Source organism: Pithys albifrons, chromosome 1 (assembly GCF_047495875.1).
Source record: "Pithys albifrons albifrons isolate INPA30051 chromosome 1, PitAlb_v1, whole genome shotgun sequence".
Taxonomy (NCBI): Eukaryota; Metazoa; Chordata; class Aves; order Passeriformes; family Thamnophilidae; genus Pithys; species Pithys albifrons.
In genome coordinates, this window is record NC_092458.1 from 90,191,936 (window position 1) to 90,208,964 (window position 17,029).

The 17,029-nt window shown below is 47.3% G+C and overlaps 1 protein-coding gene across 1 annotated transcript in view; it reads left to right on the top strand.

Annotated features, from left to right (window-relative positions):
• Positions 1–2,399: 2,399 nt before the first annotated feature.
• The window catches only part of CASQ2 (calsequestrin 2), a 33,697-nt gene continuing 19,067 nt past the window's right edge, over positions 2,400–17,029 (top strand). The window contains exons 1-2 of the mRNA XM_071572162.1: positions 2,400–2,664; positions 15,719–15,803. Coding sequence (XP_071428263.1) covers positions 2,431–2,664; positions 15,719–15,803 — 319 coding nt within the window. The 5' untranslated portion in view covers positions 2,400–2,430. The remainder of the gene's footprint in view (positions 2,665–15,718; positions 15,804–17,029) is intronic.

Consider the following 17,029-nt stretch of genomic DNA (forward strand, 5'->3'; position numbering starts at 1 on the left):
TCTATTTTTAGGCAAATTAAAAAGTTATTCAGATTAGAGAGAAAGTGGCACAAAAATAGCTTGAGCAATATGAAAATGGAGCAACTGCTTGAGTTCTACTAAAATAAAGGAGGTCAGAAGCATCTTAAGCCATTTCATTTTTACAGCCCTGTCTGATGTGTGCCTTCTTTAAAACATACTGTGATGCCAGCAGAAACCTGCTCCTGCACCCTGAATCCATGGGGTCCTTCAAAGGCAACCAACCTGCCTAATGTATGCCTAGTCATCCCACAAGCTCAATTCCATGTTTTACATCCTAAACATTCAGCATAAGCCTGGACAGCCATTACCACCCACTGTGACACAAGGCTTGTGTCTCCCACTGAAAGCAATCATATTGCTTTGAGGTTTGTCACACCTACCTTAAAAATGACTGCCCCTGAAGTGTGCCTTTGTAGGAAGTGTCTTTTGGAGGCTGTCTGCCTTTGGCTTTTATCCTGATTTCTCAGGTTTCATCATTAGTAGTTTAAATTACCAGCAAACATTGAACTTCTGAAAAGGCATGAGCAGAACTAAGAGGAGGCTTTGGAAAAAAGACATTTGAAAAGTGTTGCCCACAGAGTTTCAGTTAGCATGTGGGCAGTTCAGATTGGAAGTGAAAGCTGAGGGGGTGTGCGCTCCTAGATCACTCAGGAGATGAGTATAATCTGCTCAGGGAAATGTTTTAGTCACCATTCCTGGAGGTATTTTAAGAGATGTGTAGCTGTGATGCTTAGGGACATGGTTTAGTGGTGGCCTTGGCAGTGTTGGGTTGGACTCAAAGATCTTAGTGGTCTTTTACAAACTAAATGATTCTGTGATTCTGTAATAGCTAACTAATGCTTGCCTTTTGCCCTAAATATTGAAATAATCTCAGACATACATTAAATGGGAACAGCTGCACCAAGAAGAGATGTCATCCTTTTCCCAGTGTGGATGGAGTAAGGCTGTGATGGAGCAGCATGTAAGGAGGAGGCCTGATAAGGCCACTTGTCTGCACATCATTTTGGCAGCGGGAGTAAGCCCTGTCAAGCGCTTCTCTGCCAGCCCCTCAGCATGCCTTCTCTAGCAAAGCCATGCCAGCCCCAGTGCTGGCTTGTGGCCAGCTGGCCTGCCTCCCCCTGCCTGTCACTGCCAGTCATGGGGCAGAGGTGACACGCTGGTCAGAGGAGGGGAAGAGCTGAGAGGCTGTGCCATGGAACTGCTCTCCCTCAGCCTTGTGCAGGTGATACAGCAAAGCAGCAGCTGGTGGTGAGCTTCTATGGAAGGAGGAACTGATCACCATTCTCGGGACAGGACGAGGAAGGAATATGCAGGACATCTTGCAACAGAAAGGAAACAGGATTGTGTGAAAAACTCTTTCTGGTCCAACAGGCAGGTCCCAGAAAGGATGGGTAGTGGTGATGGTGGCATCTGAACATCATCTTGAGGAGAGCCCTGCCTCCTGCCCTGGTCACTGGCCTGGGCACATGCCTCTCGCTCTTCATTCCCCTTAGGGTTTTTAACCACTTTCCAGCAATGTATGGGGCTTGGTGACTGCTATGGGCTTGGCAGGTTGCAACATAATCTTCCCTCTGCTTTGGAATTGCATGTCCAAGGGCCAGCAATTCTCCTGCTGCCCCATAAGCAGAGAACATGTTTCAGAAAACAGCCTGAATGTCAGCCAGCAGCTCCTGACAGTGTCCCAGGCAGGAGGAGAAGGAAGAAGAGGAGGAGGGAGTCCCAGGAGTGCTCACCTCCTTTGCTGGCGAGGGAACAGGACTTTTCTTCTGGTGGTGCAGATGAGGCTCTGACACTGTTTAACCCAAAATCTGTTATTGAAAGCCTAATCACTGTGATGCCCAAAGGGATGCAGAGAGATACCCTTATTATATATTGCAGTAAATACCTTCTATTTTTGTCAAGCCCTAGTAGGACAAGTGTGTGTCGTCGTTCCCTGTACAATTGAAGTCTGCCCCTTCACAAATGCTGCCTGTGTATTCCCAGGACTGACATCTTCCACTCCCTCTCTGTTGCTCACTCCCTCTCTCTCAGATGATGCAGAGTGCCAGCAAGTCCCTCAATGGTGTCATATCTGTCCTTTTTATTCATTGCAGGGTTTATTTTTAGCCTGAAACAACTGCTTCCTAAAAATGGAGTTCCTAATGACACGGGAGCTGGACACAGCTATGTAAGGTATCCAGGGCTTGGCCTGACAGCTTCTCCTGTCTGTCTCTCTCTTTGTTGTGGGTCCAGGACAGCAAAGTTTGCTGCTCCCCACCAGCCTTGCAGTGTTTGGGCTGATCACCAGGAAGGCAGCAGAAAGAGAAACTTGATTCAAACTTCTCCTGGAGCCTTTGGTCTCCCCCTCTTCCCAAGTTAAGAAAGAGAGGGACATTTACCCACCCTTTGCTGCACTCCAAGGGTGCCCCTATGAAGGCAACTTGCTGGATACTGGCAGGTTTTTACCTGCTTTTCAGCTGCAAGGCAGAAGAGGGACTGAACTTCCCCACTTACGATGGGAAAGACCGAGTGATCGACCTGAACGAGAAGAACTACAAGCAGGCCCTGAAGAAGTATGACATGCTTTGCCTGCTCTTCCATGAGCCTGTGAGTTCTGACAAGATCTCACAAAAGCAGTTCCAGATGACAGAGATGGTCCTGGAGGTAAGTGTCGCTGCATGTTCCATTCTGGGTCAATACCACAGCTCTGGTCAGAGACACAGGACAGGACAGTCAAATGGTCTCATGGAGGGGAGGTTGAGCACCCAAAAGTTTGTGCTTGTTTACTTGGATTTGAATTACCCCCTGCCTGAATTCTGCAGAGCCCAGAAAAAAGCCTCTTTTGTGCTCAGTTGTTTGCCAGGTAATGGTCTTTCTGGATTGTGTGTCAGAAACCCAGGCAATAGCAAGTAACCTTGTGAACCTGAGAAACATGAACTCAGCTCAGCTCAGCTTTCTCAAATCTCAGCACAAACCTGAGTCCATACCTTAAAATTTTTCAATCCTTTCTCATTCTGTGCAAGCCAGTATTCCACTTATATTCTGGATTCAGTCCCACTTTTTATCCCACTAGGAGAAATCAGCCAAGAAGCCTTATCAAGCTGTGCAACAAATGGGCGTCCTAGCTCCCCATCTCAAAAGCTCCCTGTTTGTGCAGAATTAAGTCCCTTTTAGTTTTTCTAACACTTAGTTGCCTGCTTGGAATCAGTCTATAGCCACTTGTTAATTCGACGATTCACTTCTATACTGGACAAAGAGTGTTGTTAATTCTTTGGTGAAAGAATGAATCATTAATCCTCAGTAAAATAAATCACTGTTAAAATGACAATGTAGATTACTAGCACTTTTTCTTGTAGTGTAGCTGTGATCTAGGGAATCATACAGCTGCAAGCCTGGATTGTTAGGTGCCTGTTTCTTACCAGCAGCTTGCAAATATTTCCTCTTAGCTAAAAGACACATTCGAAAAGAAAGTGCGAATTGACAGAAGAAACACTTAAGCTTTCAAGAGAAAATGCATTGCACCCCTATGAATATACCCCACGTGAATTAGAAAGTATGTTTGCTGAGGGCTAGGACCCAAACAAGTCCACTGTCAAGTTCAAGGTCTGCTGACCTTCTTAGCAAGCCTGATGACTGCCTGAAATAAAGATTAAAAACTAACCTGACCTGTCAGGTTCCTTTCTCCAGGTAAATGATCAAATAATATTTAGCAAATAAAAAACAATTATGCTGGAACTGCAGTCGAAATAAGTATTGCTGGTAGTATAATCACATTGTTATTTAATAGGATAGCTATTTTGTGCTTGATAGGTGGCAAAGAGTTACTAGATACATATTTATAGAAACCTGACAGAAGTGTGTCCCAATCCTGGAGGTGTTCAAGGCCAGATTGAATGGGGTGGTTGGGAACCTGTTCTAGTGGAAGGTGTCTCTATGCATGGCAGAGGAGTTGGAACTAATTATCTTTTAGACACCTTCAAACTCAAGCCATCCTATGTTTATATGATTCTATGGTCTACTATCAGTTTGAGGCCCCATGACACCTATACTCTTCAGACCTATCAAGGGTGCAATCTGGCTTAAAACTTTTGTTTTTCAGTATTGGATTCAACAATGATAGCATTAGCTTAGGACTCTGGTGATTTATTTGTTTTCTGATTGCCTCTCTGCCATGGACTTCTTATGTGACCTTGGGCAACAGATTGAGGATTAGATCCACAGCAGACTTTACACAACTGTACTGCTTCAGTCCCCCAGTGCTCATCTACCAGCTAACTGTGCCACACATCAACTGGCACTTGTGGCTTTGACCTCAAAATTTCCCAAGCACTTGCAATGCTGATTCAGTGCATGTCTCACAGTTTCACAGTCCCTCCCCTGCAGCAACAGCAATCTGACAGCCCAAGTACAGAGCAGTCTGCAGACTGAGCACTTCTTTGCCTCTGTCAGCCAAGGGAATCAGATGGGGAGAGGGTCTCAGAAGGCAACAGAGAAAATAGGATATGCCCCATCCTGCATAGGACATAGCCCAGCATGGTGCTAGTGCTCTCAATTTCTGTACTAACTCAGCCCTGAAAGCACTCAAGAAAGGAGTGGACAAGCCAGGTTGTAACCTGCTCCTTCTTGTGACAGTGTTCACCTTCCTCACCTCAAACCATACTATGTTGTGCCATGGGGGTCACTTTCAATTTTCCCTGCCAGAGCTCATACAGCTGTTGGACTTCATCAACATAGGATGTTCACCAGCATAGGAAGAAGGCACGAAATGGCTGCAGTGGCTCCTTGGAAAAGATGTGGAGCTGTTCACTTGTGAGATGAGATGCCTAGGATCGGTATCCCTGGAAGCAGCCAGCAGCTGAACCCAGCTCTCTTGTAATTTGAGCTTGTGCTCAGAGTAGTGAGCTGCTCTGCAGGCACAGGAGCAGTGACAGTGCTCTCATTCCAGCCAAACCTGGAAAAGTTCACTCAGGAAGGCTTTACATATCTAATTTCAGTAGAGGAATCAGGGTGTTGAGTGCTGAAGGTTCTTTACACCTGAAATGAGGTATCTAAGAGGTAAATACTCCAGCCCGGACTTTTCCCTGCAAGCTGGCTTGGAAGGTTCCTAGCATAGGGTGCTGCCTGTGGTAAGATGCTCCTTTCTGGAGCACCTCATGTTTTTCTGTCTTACTGTACTGACAAATTTCCTGCTGTTTTTGTTTTCTGCAATGACACATTCTGCTTCCACAGCCTGGAAGGAGATTGTGTTCTTCGCCCTCCCTTCCATACAATGGCACTGGTCTCCAACATTAGGAATAACTGTGAGCTTCCATCAGACACTCAGGCAGGTGTGGAGCCTAGCAAAGGTCTGACCTGGGTGGTTAAGGGTTGTTACATCGTATTGCCTGATGGACCTGCATGTGTGGGCACATGGGAGGGAATGGGCTTAATGAATGTTAGGTCCTGAAAACTCCAAAACAGTCCACCCTTTCTGTTTCTCCCACCTGCACCTTATAAGAAATGCATAATCCCAAATATCAAAGACCCAAAGAATTATCTTAGACACCAAAAGAGGAGAGATCCAGAATGATTTCCTTGAAATATGTAGCTCATTAATAACAAGCTCTGACTGGGGCCTCTCCCAGGAGAGGAGCATGTGAAGTTTTCTCTTAACTTGGCATTCTATGAGGGTTGAGTTCACATAGCAACATTTCCTTCTTTCTGAGTACTTCAGCATCTTCACTTTCAAATCCCTGCTTTTCAAAAAATTTGCAATAGCCTTATTATGTTTGAGATCACTGACTGTGGAAAATTTGGTCAGAAAGGGCCAAGGGCTAGAAAACATATTAGGGGAGGCAGCTGACAGACAGACCTAAGTGGAGAGAGGAGAGAATCATAAGGCTCTTATATACTTAGAAAATAAAACTGAAAACCTGACAGGATGTAAGTAAAGCACTTACTTAAAGACTTTACCAAACCATAACTATGAACAGCAGACTGAGAAGTGATATGATAGGAAAAATTTTCTTCCGAAGACAAAAGACCAACATGCAGGACTGACTGACACCATCAAAAGCTCGGGGTGCACACCCACTATCACCAGAAAAGTGATAACGTCATCAAGCTGATACTGCAGTTGGCACAGCACCTGGGGTTTTCGGCTCCCTGCACTCAAGTGAACTAGGAACCATCACCAGATTCCCACATAGCTCGAGGTCCCTTTCTAAACTGGAAACCAAATCAAGGTGAAGACCATTATGAAGCAGTCCTGAGAGCTCTTGCCTACACTGCTTGGTGCCACCTGGTGAGGGCAGGATCCAGGGCCAGCTGAGCTTCTCTGGGAGCAAAAGCAGAATTTTTGTCATCCTTCGTGCATGACAACAGCTCCAAGGATGGCAGTGCCAGCCCCTCATGGCTGGGTGGGAAAGTTAGGCCTATTGGGTTAATCTGTCAGGGTAATAGCAAAAGCAATGATTGGAGATGCCTACTGTTTTCTGGCTAGGGTGGAAAAGGGTTGGGGAAGGATAGTTCTAAGACAACCCAGGGCAGAGGTATCATGAGCACAGGTTGTTTCATAGCTCAGGTTAAATGGCTCTTCTCCTTTGCTTGCCTTTCTTCTATGACTCCACTTGGCACCACTGGCTAATGGAAAGCACCTGCATCTTGAGTGAGGAAACATTTCCATACAGGGCAATGCAGGGATTGAAATCAGGAGGTCTCAGAGCTATCAGAAGCTATTCCTACTCTGCGGTAATGTTTACAAGAGCTCTGCACACTTCATGAGGTGAGCACAGTGAAGAAGCAGACAAAACAGCCAAGCAATCACAGTAATTATTTAACAGGCAAGAGAAAAAGCAGCTTGTCCTAAAAGTTCTCAGCTTGAATGAAGAAAGGTCAGGAAAGGAAAAGATCCAAGCAGTGAAACTGAGAAATACCTGCTCTGCTTTTCTTCTCCTCTGTATCTTCCCTACAATATTTTGCCTTCTCTCACACCACCACTTCTCAGACCTTCTCCCTTTTGCTTATCATCTCTGAATATCCTAAATAGGAAATTTTGTTTTCCAGTGGGCCAGCTCCTGTCTGTAGGAATCGCATAGCAAGAATAATGAGCTGTGAGGTTAGGGGGTTTCCTTTTGCACTTGAGAAGCTCTCTCCTCTTCTGCAACTCAGTCTTGGCTTCCCTGTAATTCTTTCCTTGCCATCTGTGTGCATGTGTAATACCCTTAAAAAAGAGAGGCTCATTAAGCCCATGTATTTTAGTCCCTTCAATGCAACAGTGACCCTGTACTGAAAGTTCATGAATAACTGCCCTAGCACAAACCAGTCTGATTAGAGGTAAAAGAGGGATGTGGCTACTAAAGAAATGGATTCTACACTGGTAAGTTAATGCAAAAAATAAGGAAGGAAGGGAAAGAAAAAAGAAAGTGTGCACTGATTACTCTGCCCTTTGAGGCCATGTAAGTAGGTCTCAACTCATCAGTAGCCAGTAGAGGACAGATTTTTAGCAACAGCACTCAGGAGAATTTCACTTACTGATATGGCAGTCACAAAAGTTACAGAGAGCTCCCTGTTTCACAGATGGGCACATTGACATCCAGGGATGACTGTGTTACTTGATCTTTCTGTGTAACAGTGGCAGAAATAATTTCCAAGGCTGCATTACCTATTATTTCTGTGTTTGTTTCTTTGAAGTCTCTATCAGTTCTCAGTAGTGAGTTTGGATCAGCTGCATGAGCAGCATCTAGCATCAGACCCCACTTTCAGTACCATAACTATGATTTGAAAGGCACCTTTCTCCCTTGCTAAATTATGACTGGGGAGAGGATTGTACTGACTTCAGATTTCAGAGCAGAGACCAGGATCTAAAGAGTACAAATGTCCCCAGGAGACATGGCAGACCCCCGTGAGCTTGGGTTCTCTTTGCTCACAGAGTGCAAGGCCAAGGCTACTTAGTCTTTTCTGGCACTCTTGCCCTTGAGCGCCTGAAATGAGCACTGTCCAGTTCTTGCAGGCAACCTCTGTAGAGGCCATAGAATCATAGAATCATTTAGATTGGAAAAGACCTCTAAGATCATCAAGTCCAACCATTAACCAAGCACTCCAAGCCCACCACTAAACCATGTCTTTGAGTGCACATCTATGTGTCTTTTAAATACTTTGAGCAATGGTGACTCCCCTGCTTCCCAGAGCAACCTGTCCCAGGGCCTGACCACCCTTTTGGTGAAGAAATTTTTCCTAATACTATCATTTTCATAGTATCCAATCTAAAGTGCCCCTGGTGCAATTTGAGGCCATTTCCGTGTAAGACCTTGAACCTCATGGGTACTCTTTCTGAGTCACTCCTCCCTTCAGAAATGCAACTGAGGAAAAATGTTGAAAAGCCCATCCTCTTTGGTCTTGGCTATCCTGCCATGCTAATCAGCTTCCCCAAAAACTGCCAGCCAGTTTTCTCAGGACCTTCCTAATTGGTTGGTCCCCAGGGGGTAGAGTCTAACTCTTGTACAAGGTGCCTTTCATAGAAAACACAGAATGGTTTGGATTTGAGGGGACCTTAGAGTTCACCTTGTTCCAACCCTCCTGCCAGGGCACGGTCATCCGGTAGACCAGGTGCCACTTACCCTTAAGGGTGAGTCATCACACCAGATTGCTCAAAGTCCCTCCAACCAGGCCTTGAACATTTCCAGGGATGGGGCATCCACAGCTTCTCTGGACAACCTCTTCCTGTGTCTCACCACTCTCACAGAGGTGAATTTCTTCCTTTGCCTACCCAGAGGGGAGAGGCCCACAAAGGGCTAGCTTGAGCTCACTCTTGCCTACTCAGTGGACATGTGTGGGGTTTGTAATTACCATTTCATGTTCTCCACCCCAGACCTTGACATTTCTCAGGAGCCTGACCACAGGCTGGGGCAGCTGTTGCTCTGTAAGGCAGACTGGGTATGGTTGGCCATGCCATGATCACCCACGCTGACCTTACTCCAGAACTTGGTCTGCCAGTGCCCTTCATCTAAAACTAAACTAACCAAAACCTGTGACTGCCCTTCCTTCGTGCCTGAGTATCATTCATGGGGAGAATGGAAAGGGGATATGATAATTCTCTTTAAACACCCGTGAGAGAGAAGAGCTATTTAAACTCAAAGCCTAAGGACAAATGGGCTATGAATAAAACAAGTCTGGAACTACAAAATCCCTAATCACCAGAGGAGGAGGGCATCAAAGAGAGAACAGTCCAACGAGTTTTAAATGGACATTGACCGCTTTATGACAGAGATTGAATGGCACAGTTATGGGTCTGATGACCAAAGATGTCCCTTCACAGCCTCTCTCCCTAAATAACAGGCACCCAGGCAAGACATCCATGACCTAGGAAAGTCCTAGTGAGGTCCAAGTTATTTTCTTTTTTCCCTTTGCACATTGGGATTTGCTTACATACATGAGGAAAACTTGCCCAAGGAAATAGAACAAGCAGTGACGATGAAGGACTCAATTCCCAAGCAGTGGCTCCTCCCTTCCCTGGCACCCTGGGAGAGTCAGTGCTCCCTCCTGAGCAGTGCTGATGGTGCTCATTCCTGCGTGCTCTTTGACACAGCTCCGGTGAAGGCCAGCTGCCATATATGATACGTTCTTTTTCTGAGAACCCTGTCCAGCACTGGCAGGAGACACACTGCCGTCATCTAGCAGACCTCTGACACCTCAAACCCTGTGCAAAGAGTGCTGTATGTATTTAAAGCTTTTCTCAGTTCTTATTTCCCTTATTTCTCTTATTTCTCTCTGCTCACACCTTGGGTAAAAGGTCTTTCTTGTCTCAATGACCCTTCTGTTCCCCCAGGGCCCTGCCTCGCTAGTGCTTTCTGTGGGTGCAGGACTTGAGCTCCTAGCTCTCTCCTGCAGCATCCTGGACTCTCTGGGACTTCAGAGGTCCTGGCTTACACCCACTTGGTCAAAAACTGAAGAAATCCAGCTTATTTCTGGGAACTGGAGGCGTAGGAATGACATGAGCAGTGGTCTGCGTAGGTGAATGGCCTGAATACCAAGCGTACTTCCCTCCTCTAGCACCTACTGAAAGGAATCAGCTTTTGTTCTGCACAGGCTTCACAGCAACATCCAGCCATCAGTTTCGAAGAAGCCTTTCTGAGGCCAGAAAGACAACAAGGCAGCAAAGGCCTCACTTTTGTCAAGGACAGCCCCCAGACTGCACCTTCAGTCTCTGTTTTGTCAAAGGGGAGTTTAGCAGGGTGTGCCCCCAGCCCAATCGCAAACCCCACAGCCTGGGGCAGCACATGCGTGCACACATGCATGCACATCCCCCTCTGTCCTTGGCGAGTGAGCTGCTCAGCTGAGTTGGCAAAACATCTGTGATGTAGTGCCAGTGAGGACTGGCTGGGAGCTGCAGCAGGTGGCCCCTGCACCCATGGGTGCTCAGTGGCACAGGCATCAGCCTCAGTTCACTCACAGTTGGGGAGGTTGTGCTTTGGCTTACAGCTTGCTAAACTTAGGGATGCCAGGAGCAGATAAAAATACAGCCCTAACTATGTGAAACCTTTAGGGAGGCAGCCAAAGAGCACGTCGTATGTCTAACTGTGCTGAGTGGCCGTGCAGGAACTAAAGCTCCAGAGCAGTGTTTTTGGAGCATTACCTATGAAAGCCACCTCTGAAGGAGTGACCTTTGGGTGTTCCATATATGGGGACTTGCCTTTTAGTGCAAGAAGCTGTGATCTCTAGGAGAGGAGGTTCAGCCTCTCCAGTCAGCTCAGGTGGTGGAAAAGTGTGAGAGGATGGGACATACATTCTCCTTCAGTCCTCACTGCCAGCAGAGCGTCTTCTCTAGTGACAACTGCTCAGCAGGCTTCCAGCCCTGAACTTGAATCACCACAATGCTTCAGGACTCCTAATGTACCAGCCTAAATTATGGAGGAACCTGAAACATTTCTAGTGTGGTATGCAAGGGAGTGCTAGAGGAGACAATACAGCATTAGGAAGGAGAAATAGCCCCCTCTGCTCTCCAAGAAACTGCCTACCAGCTCAAACAACAGCAAAGCCAACTACAGCATGAAGGTGTGAGTCCTGTGTAATATTCAAAACTTCTGGGGAATTACCCTAGACACTTGCCATCTCCTCCTATTGTTTCTGAAAATAAAACCCTAAAATTTTGGGTTATAAAATCATGATCATTTCATCACTCAGGTTCTGACCATCAATATGAACTGCAGCTTTAAAGAGAGTAGCAGAGAAATGTAGATTGCTTGCGGGAATGTTTCCTCATCATCCCCTGTTGCTCTTCTCCTTGCATTGCTGGAGTTTTGTTCTTTCTCCACTGCTAGGCAGGGAAACAGAAAGTTTCCCGTGCTTAAGAGAAGTTTACTCACAGTGGGTCTCACAGACACCCAAATGCCCCAGCCCCCTGCCTGCCAGCCTGAGCAGCTGGGGAAGATGAACCTTACTGTCTGTGGGAGCTCCAGGCAGGTGCTAGAGAAGTGGGAAGATAATCCAGGACAGAATGCCATAATATCTCTTCACCATGAAAACTGACCATGCTGAGACAGCCATCCCCTCCCACCTCCATTCATAACCCTCTCTGCTGGATTTTGTCTGCCATTTAGCAGCAAAACTGATGCCAAATGCAAGGTTTGACACACACAGTGTTGTTTGCAGCTGGAATAGGAGCATGGTCAGGCAGACAGTGACATTTCTGCTGCTGTATAGCCTAGGATTTCAGAATGACCCTATGCAACTCCTTAAATCTTCCAAAAGTTTCCCAACATCACACTTAGGTTCAGATAGGTGTACTGGGTGTGAAGCTGAGATGTTGGCCAGGGAGTTGTGTCTTTGCACACCCATTATTCGGAGTGTCTGTTACTGCTGACACCATACAAGATGAGGTGGTTCTTGCTTACTTGGTGGTACTCAAGCTTCACTTTGGGCTGGCACCTCTCAAACTTCCCAGAGGATCGTGCACTCCCTCATGCTTACCCAAATTGAAGCATGCCTATTACCCAAGGTATGTGGGATAAAGGAGGAGTGCTTCCAAGCTCATATCTCCTTTTCCCAAGGCTGCACAGGAATAGCTTGTGATGATGTGGTTAGAAAGTATGCATTGCAAAGGCTTCATGCACCTCAGAGGAAGGCTGCAAAATGTGCATGAGATGTGAGCTTACAAGATACTGGGCTCTTTGCTCATCTTCTCAGCTAACTCTGTTTGATCAAAGTTGCTGCTCTACCTCAGGGATTGCTTGATCAGTTAGGTCCAGTTCTTCCAGGGCAGTTTCTACCCTCCATCTCCCCGTGCAGCTGTTGAAGCTAAATTACTCACTGTAGAGCCTGACACAAAGGCAAGGGCTCTGGCTGGCCAAGACTTCAAGCAATATGAATTTAAAGGCAGGAGGAGGAGGACTGGGAGGAGGGGCTGTGTTCTTAGATTGCAGTTGCCTGTGTCCCAAGGTCCTGAGCCAAGAGGATTGTCAAGATTAGAAACATTATCTGCATTCAAATCCCACAAGCATTATGGAATCAGAAAATACTGTAAGGGGATATATAAATGCTTGATACTGTAATGAATAGGAGGAAAGTAGCCAAACTGCTGTGACTCTGGCATACTCCATATTTTTCTGCCTTACGGGGTTCAAGTATAGGTGTGGGAACATATCTTCACCTATGCACTGGTCAAACTCACTTGCTGTAGCCTAAAGCAGGGAAAGCAAGGCCAGGAGCAATGTCCAGCCTCGCATGGCTAGCACTTGAAAAAGCCACCATAGGTACTGGCACTCTGCAAAGGTCTCCTGCCTTCAGGTGCTGCCACAGTAAGAAGAGCTAAAGCAAGCCTCAAAGAGTTCCCTGTTGTAAGATCCTGTCTTGAGGATGAGCACAGGCTGCACTGCTCTCCTCATTCTCTCATTAACGTGAAGGTCCCAGCAGAAGAGGCAGGCTGCCCACTGGGGTCCCAGCTCTGACCCCTCAGGCAAACATGCACACATATGCACACTCCTATACACACACTCTGTTGCACATCTTTTGGGATGAGCCTCTTCAAAGGAACATCTTCAAACATTCATACCCACGACACATACAAGAGACAGTCTTGCTAGATGCAGTTACACAAGCCCTGCCACACCAACAGGCATACCTCCAGCATTACTGTGGCCATTTTTTACTACTGAGCATTCCCACAGTCTCATACAGAGATTTTCATCACATCACCCATGTTTTCCTGACACATTTACTGTTTCCCAGCAAGCTTCCATGCTCATAGCTAAAAGGCTACACCCACCCTCTGAAGAGCTATGTGAGGTACATTCTGACACACGTGACTCTTGATCAATGCCTCCTCTCCTGCAATCATCCCTGCTCACACCCAACCACTTGTCTGTAGCAGGTATTGCAGCTTTTCTGCACATTTCTGACCTTCTTCAAACACCCACAAGAAACCCTAACCATCTCCTGTGTGTATTGGGCTTAAACTGCTCTGACTTTGTCTGGCACATGGCTGATATAATTGTAAGTAGAGAGATCAAATATCGACTGGAGTGGACATGACTGAACAAGTCTTCTTTCCTTGGGCTTTTCTATGTTTTACTTCTGGTCACAAAGCAGCCAGAGCTTCAAGCATTGACTTTGAGGAACCTCTCGCTGGTGTACACAACTGCCAAAAAGCAGGGACATGCTGACAGTGTCCCAGAAAGCTGATGATCTTACAGGCTCCATCCCTTTGTCCAGTAAAGACTGATCCCCTTGAAGGGGGATATTCTCTCACCACCTCTCACTTGCAGATGTCTAGAGAGCTCACAAGAGATGTCCATCTCTCACTGCAGTATTGGCTACCAGATGCTCTTAGGTGCTCTGAGGTGAACAGTTGTGGCCTGAGCCAGGAGATGGAATGGCAGATCAGTCAGACCAGTGCTCTGATGTCTTATCAGTGGATGTGCAAACCTGAACCAGTGCTCTGCCCCATTCAGGCAGTGTCCATTGTAAGCACAAGACCCTTTGTTTGAAAGCACTGGCAAAGAGCAAGGAAGGGGCATTGAGATATCTGTTTCCTGCTTAACAAAAGCACCCCTCTTGCCTCACATGGTGGCATTTCTCCCTATGGACAGCAGGGCAGGTAGCCACGGGGCGGGATTAAGGCTGCAGTGATGCTGGGCGGGGGGGTTGGTGGAGATTATATCCTCCTGGAGGGCTTTGGGAGAGGCCTGGGGATGTGTATGTGGTGGAAGGGCATAAACAACCACATTCTTCTCCCCTTTGCTCAAGCAAGGTCCCTGAACCCTCATCACCAGGGTGCCTGCCACCATCCTCCAGAATTCTGGGAACAGGCTGACAGCACAGGGAGCTGGCTGGCCCCATGATGCCCCATTGCAGAGGCAAAGTGGCTGCCCCACCACTTTTGCTCTGTGATGCCTTTAATTGCTGCTCACTCTTGCAGTGGCTGGGCACAGGCAGAAGCTATTTATAGCAGGGGAGCCAAGGGGCCACACGGCTGTGGTGGCAGCACTGCCGGGTGACATTCAAACTGGCTTGGAGTCTGGGGGAGGGTGCCAAAATAGGTCAGGTAGGGGGGCTTCCTCATAAATCAGCCCACCAGCTCTCTGACCATGGCTTTTCTTCTGCCCCCCTCCTGCTGCCAAGCACTGACAGCTGTGTCCTAATAGGGACATTCCTGTCCCAGAGGTCCCTGACCCCTCATCTCCATCATCCCCCGCCATCCGGCAGGGTTGGGAGGAGGAACAGCAAGAAGACCATCAGCATCAGAGGCATTTATGGAGCAGGAAGGAAGAGGAAGGAGGAGGCTCTTACAGCTTCTTGGTGGTCTCAGAGCATCATTACCACCTTGTAGGGTCTGTAGTGTGCTTGCAGTGGGGCTGTCAGTCATCTGGTGCGTAAGTGGACCCGTTTTCCAGGGTCACTGCATCTCTAGGAGCCTATCTGGAATTCACAGGGTCTCACCCGGGGCCGCTCCCACCACGGGGCCCTTGCAGAACGTCTCTTCTTTCCTCACATATCTATTTTCACAAAACAGGCAGGAACTTGATATCTTCAAGAGGCCCCTTCGTAAAAATGGTGGGAACAGTGTGCAGCTCTTTTGCGAAGCTGCAAGGAGGCGAACATGAGCATGGCTGGGATTAGATGTATTTCTTCAGGAAAAAAAGGGGACCAGGATTTGGGGAGTTTCTGAAGCCTGGAAGAAAAGACAGGACTTGAAGCATTTCATAGGAAAGCGAGCCTGCTTTGGCCTCCCCATTGCAAGCATGAAGGAAACATGATGCTGCAGTATCCAGCATCCCATCCAGCTTGCATCTACTGCTGCCTGGCAACATGTACTTCAAGAGTTAAAATGTTCATGGTGCCCACACATTGTGCTCCCCTGAAGGAGGCCACTGAGGCACCATGGAAGAAACAGCTTTTACTTTGTGTCAGTGGCACAGGTCTTTCTTCCAGCTATGCCCACTGCTTTGGTGTCCCAGATTCAGTCAGGAGTCCTCCCCCAGTGCCAGTCTCAAACAGAAGTGAACAGTAATGGTAGTGCCAGCAAATGCCCTGCTGCAACACAATGGGAAGAAACCCAACCCTTGTGACCTCTGGGATATCTCAGCAGAGAGGTAGCATGTGACACATCCCACTCATTGGTGCTGTTCAAAAGCAGAATATGGGTCACTTTGGTCTGTCATGCCAGGCTAGCAGGGCATGATGCCCTTTAGCTACCCTATGGTGTCAATGCTGCTAATATTGGGCTCCCTGGTTCCTCCCACAGCTGGCAGCTCAGGTCCTGGAGCCCAGAAGCATCGGGTTTGGAATGGTGGACTCCAAGAAGGATGCCAAACTTGCCAAAAAATTGGGTGAGTCCCATTCTGATATCTCTGGAATAGCTTGGAGAGAGTGTGGGAGTGATGTCCAACAGCCAATTCCATAGAGGGCAGCCAAATCCTTGTTACCAGGATGGGTAGGATGATGGTAGAACTTGCACACTGATCACCTGTCCACCCCAACATGGGGAGGGTCAAGTGGAGAGGTGGGGGCGAGGATGACAGAGATGAGCCAAGAACCTTCCAGCAAAAACCTTCCTGGCTAAGAGTGCCAAAACAAAACCAAACCAAGTGAAAAAGAATGGGAATTCATGATGTAACGATGACAAGTTCACAACTTGCTATGCATGAACAGTAAATAGGTGCTGCAGACTAACTTCATGTTCTTCCTACACAGAGACATGACTGACGCAGAAGTGCAGAACCAGAATATACAGGGCAATCACATTGGTCCCCAAATGTCACCAGCCTCAACGGCAGGGTGACCTCTGTCGACAAAAGGGGGAGCCACAGTCTTGTAATGGTTTGGCAGCCAGCTGTCAACTGTTCTGGCTTGCTCCCAGAAGCAAAGGAGGAAACCTGCTCTAAAGGTGGAAGGCTGCTGTACTGCTCACCCTGGCACACAGCTACCTTCCAGGTGCTGTCAATCCCTTCATATCTAGCCCACAAAGCAATACGGAAATACTATGGCACAGAAATAAAACAGCACACAAATATACCACTAGGCTTAAGTCAGAGTCTTTTTAAGCATTCCAGACTGTAATTTTCTTTCCCAAATTAGAGGCTGTGTGTGCTAGTGGGAGCTTAACTAAAGACAAGAGCTTCTGCCCCTCTAAGAAGAAACAAACTACCAACCACCTTGGGCCTAAAGCTACCCTGCAATCCTGCATTGCAGAAGGCCAGTGCTGCTGATTTTGGAGCCTCCAACAAGGTGCTGTGGTACTCAGAATGAAGTGATACTGCATTCACATCTGTCCCCCTGCTGTCTGTGGCATCCCTGCCGTTGGTTTCTAACCCTTTTGCCAAGGTCAGATAAGCCTCAAGGCAGTTTGAAGCTCACTTTCAGGTCACAGTTGATGTTCATATAGTCCAGCCTTCTCTGGACAGTGAGCACCTCCCACATCCAAATCCATTTTCCATATGACAGTGAGCTGTCAGTTAGACCCCAGTATTTGCTGTAAGATAGAGAGCCAAGATAAAACAAATTGGTACAGATTTTTTCCAGATGAGGCCAAACTCTGACCTGAATGAAAAGTTCA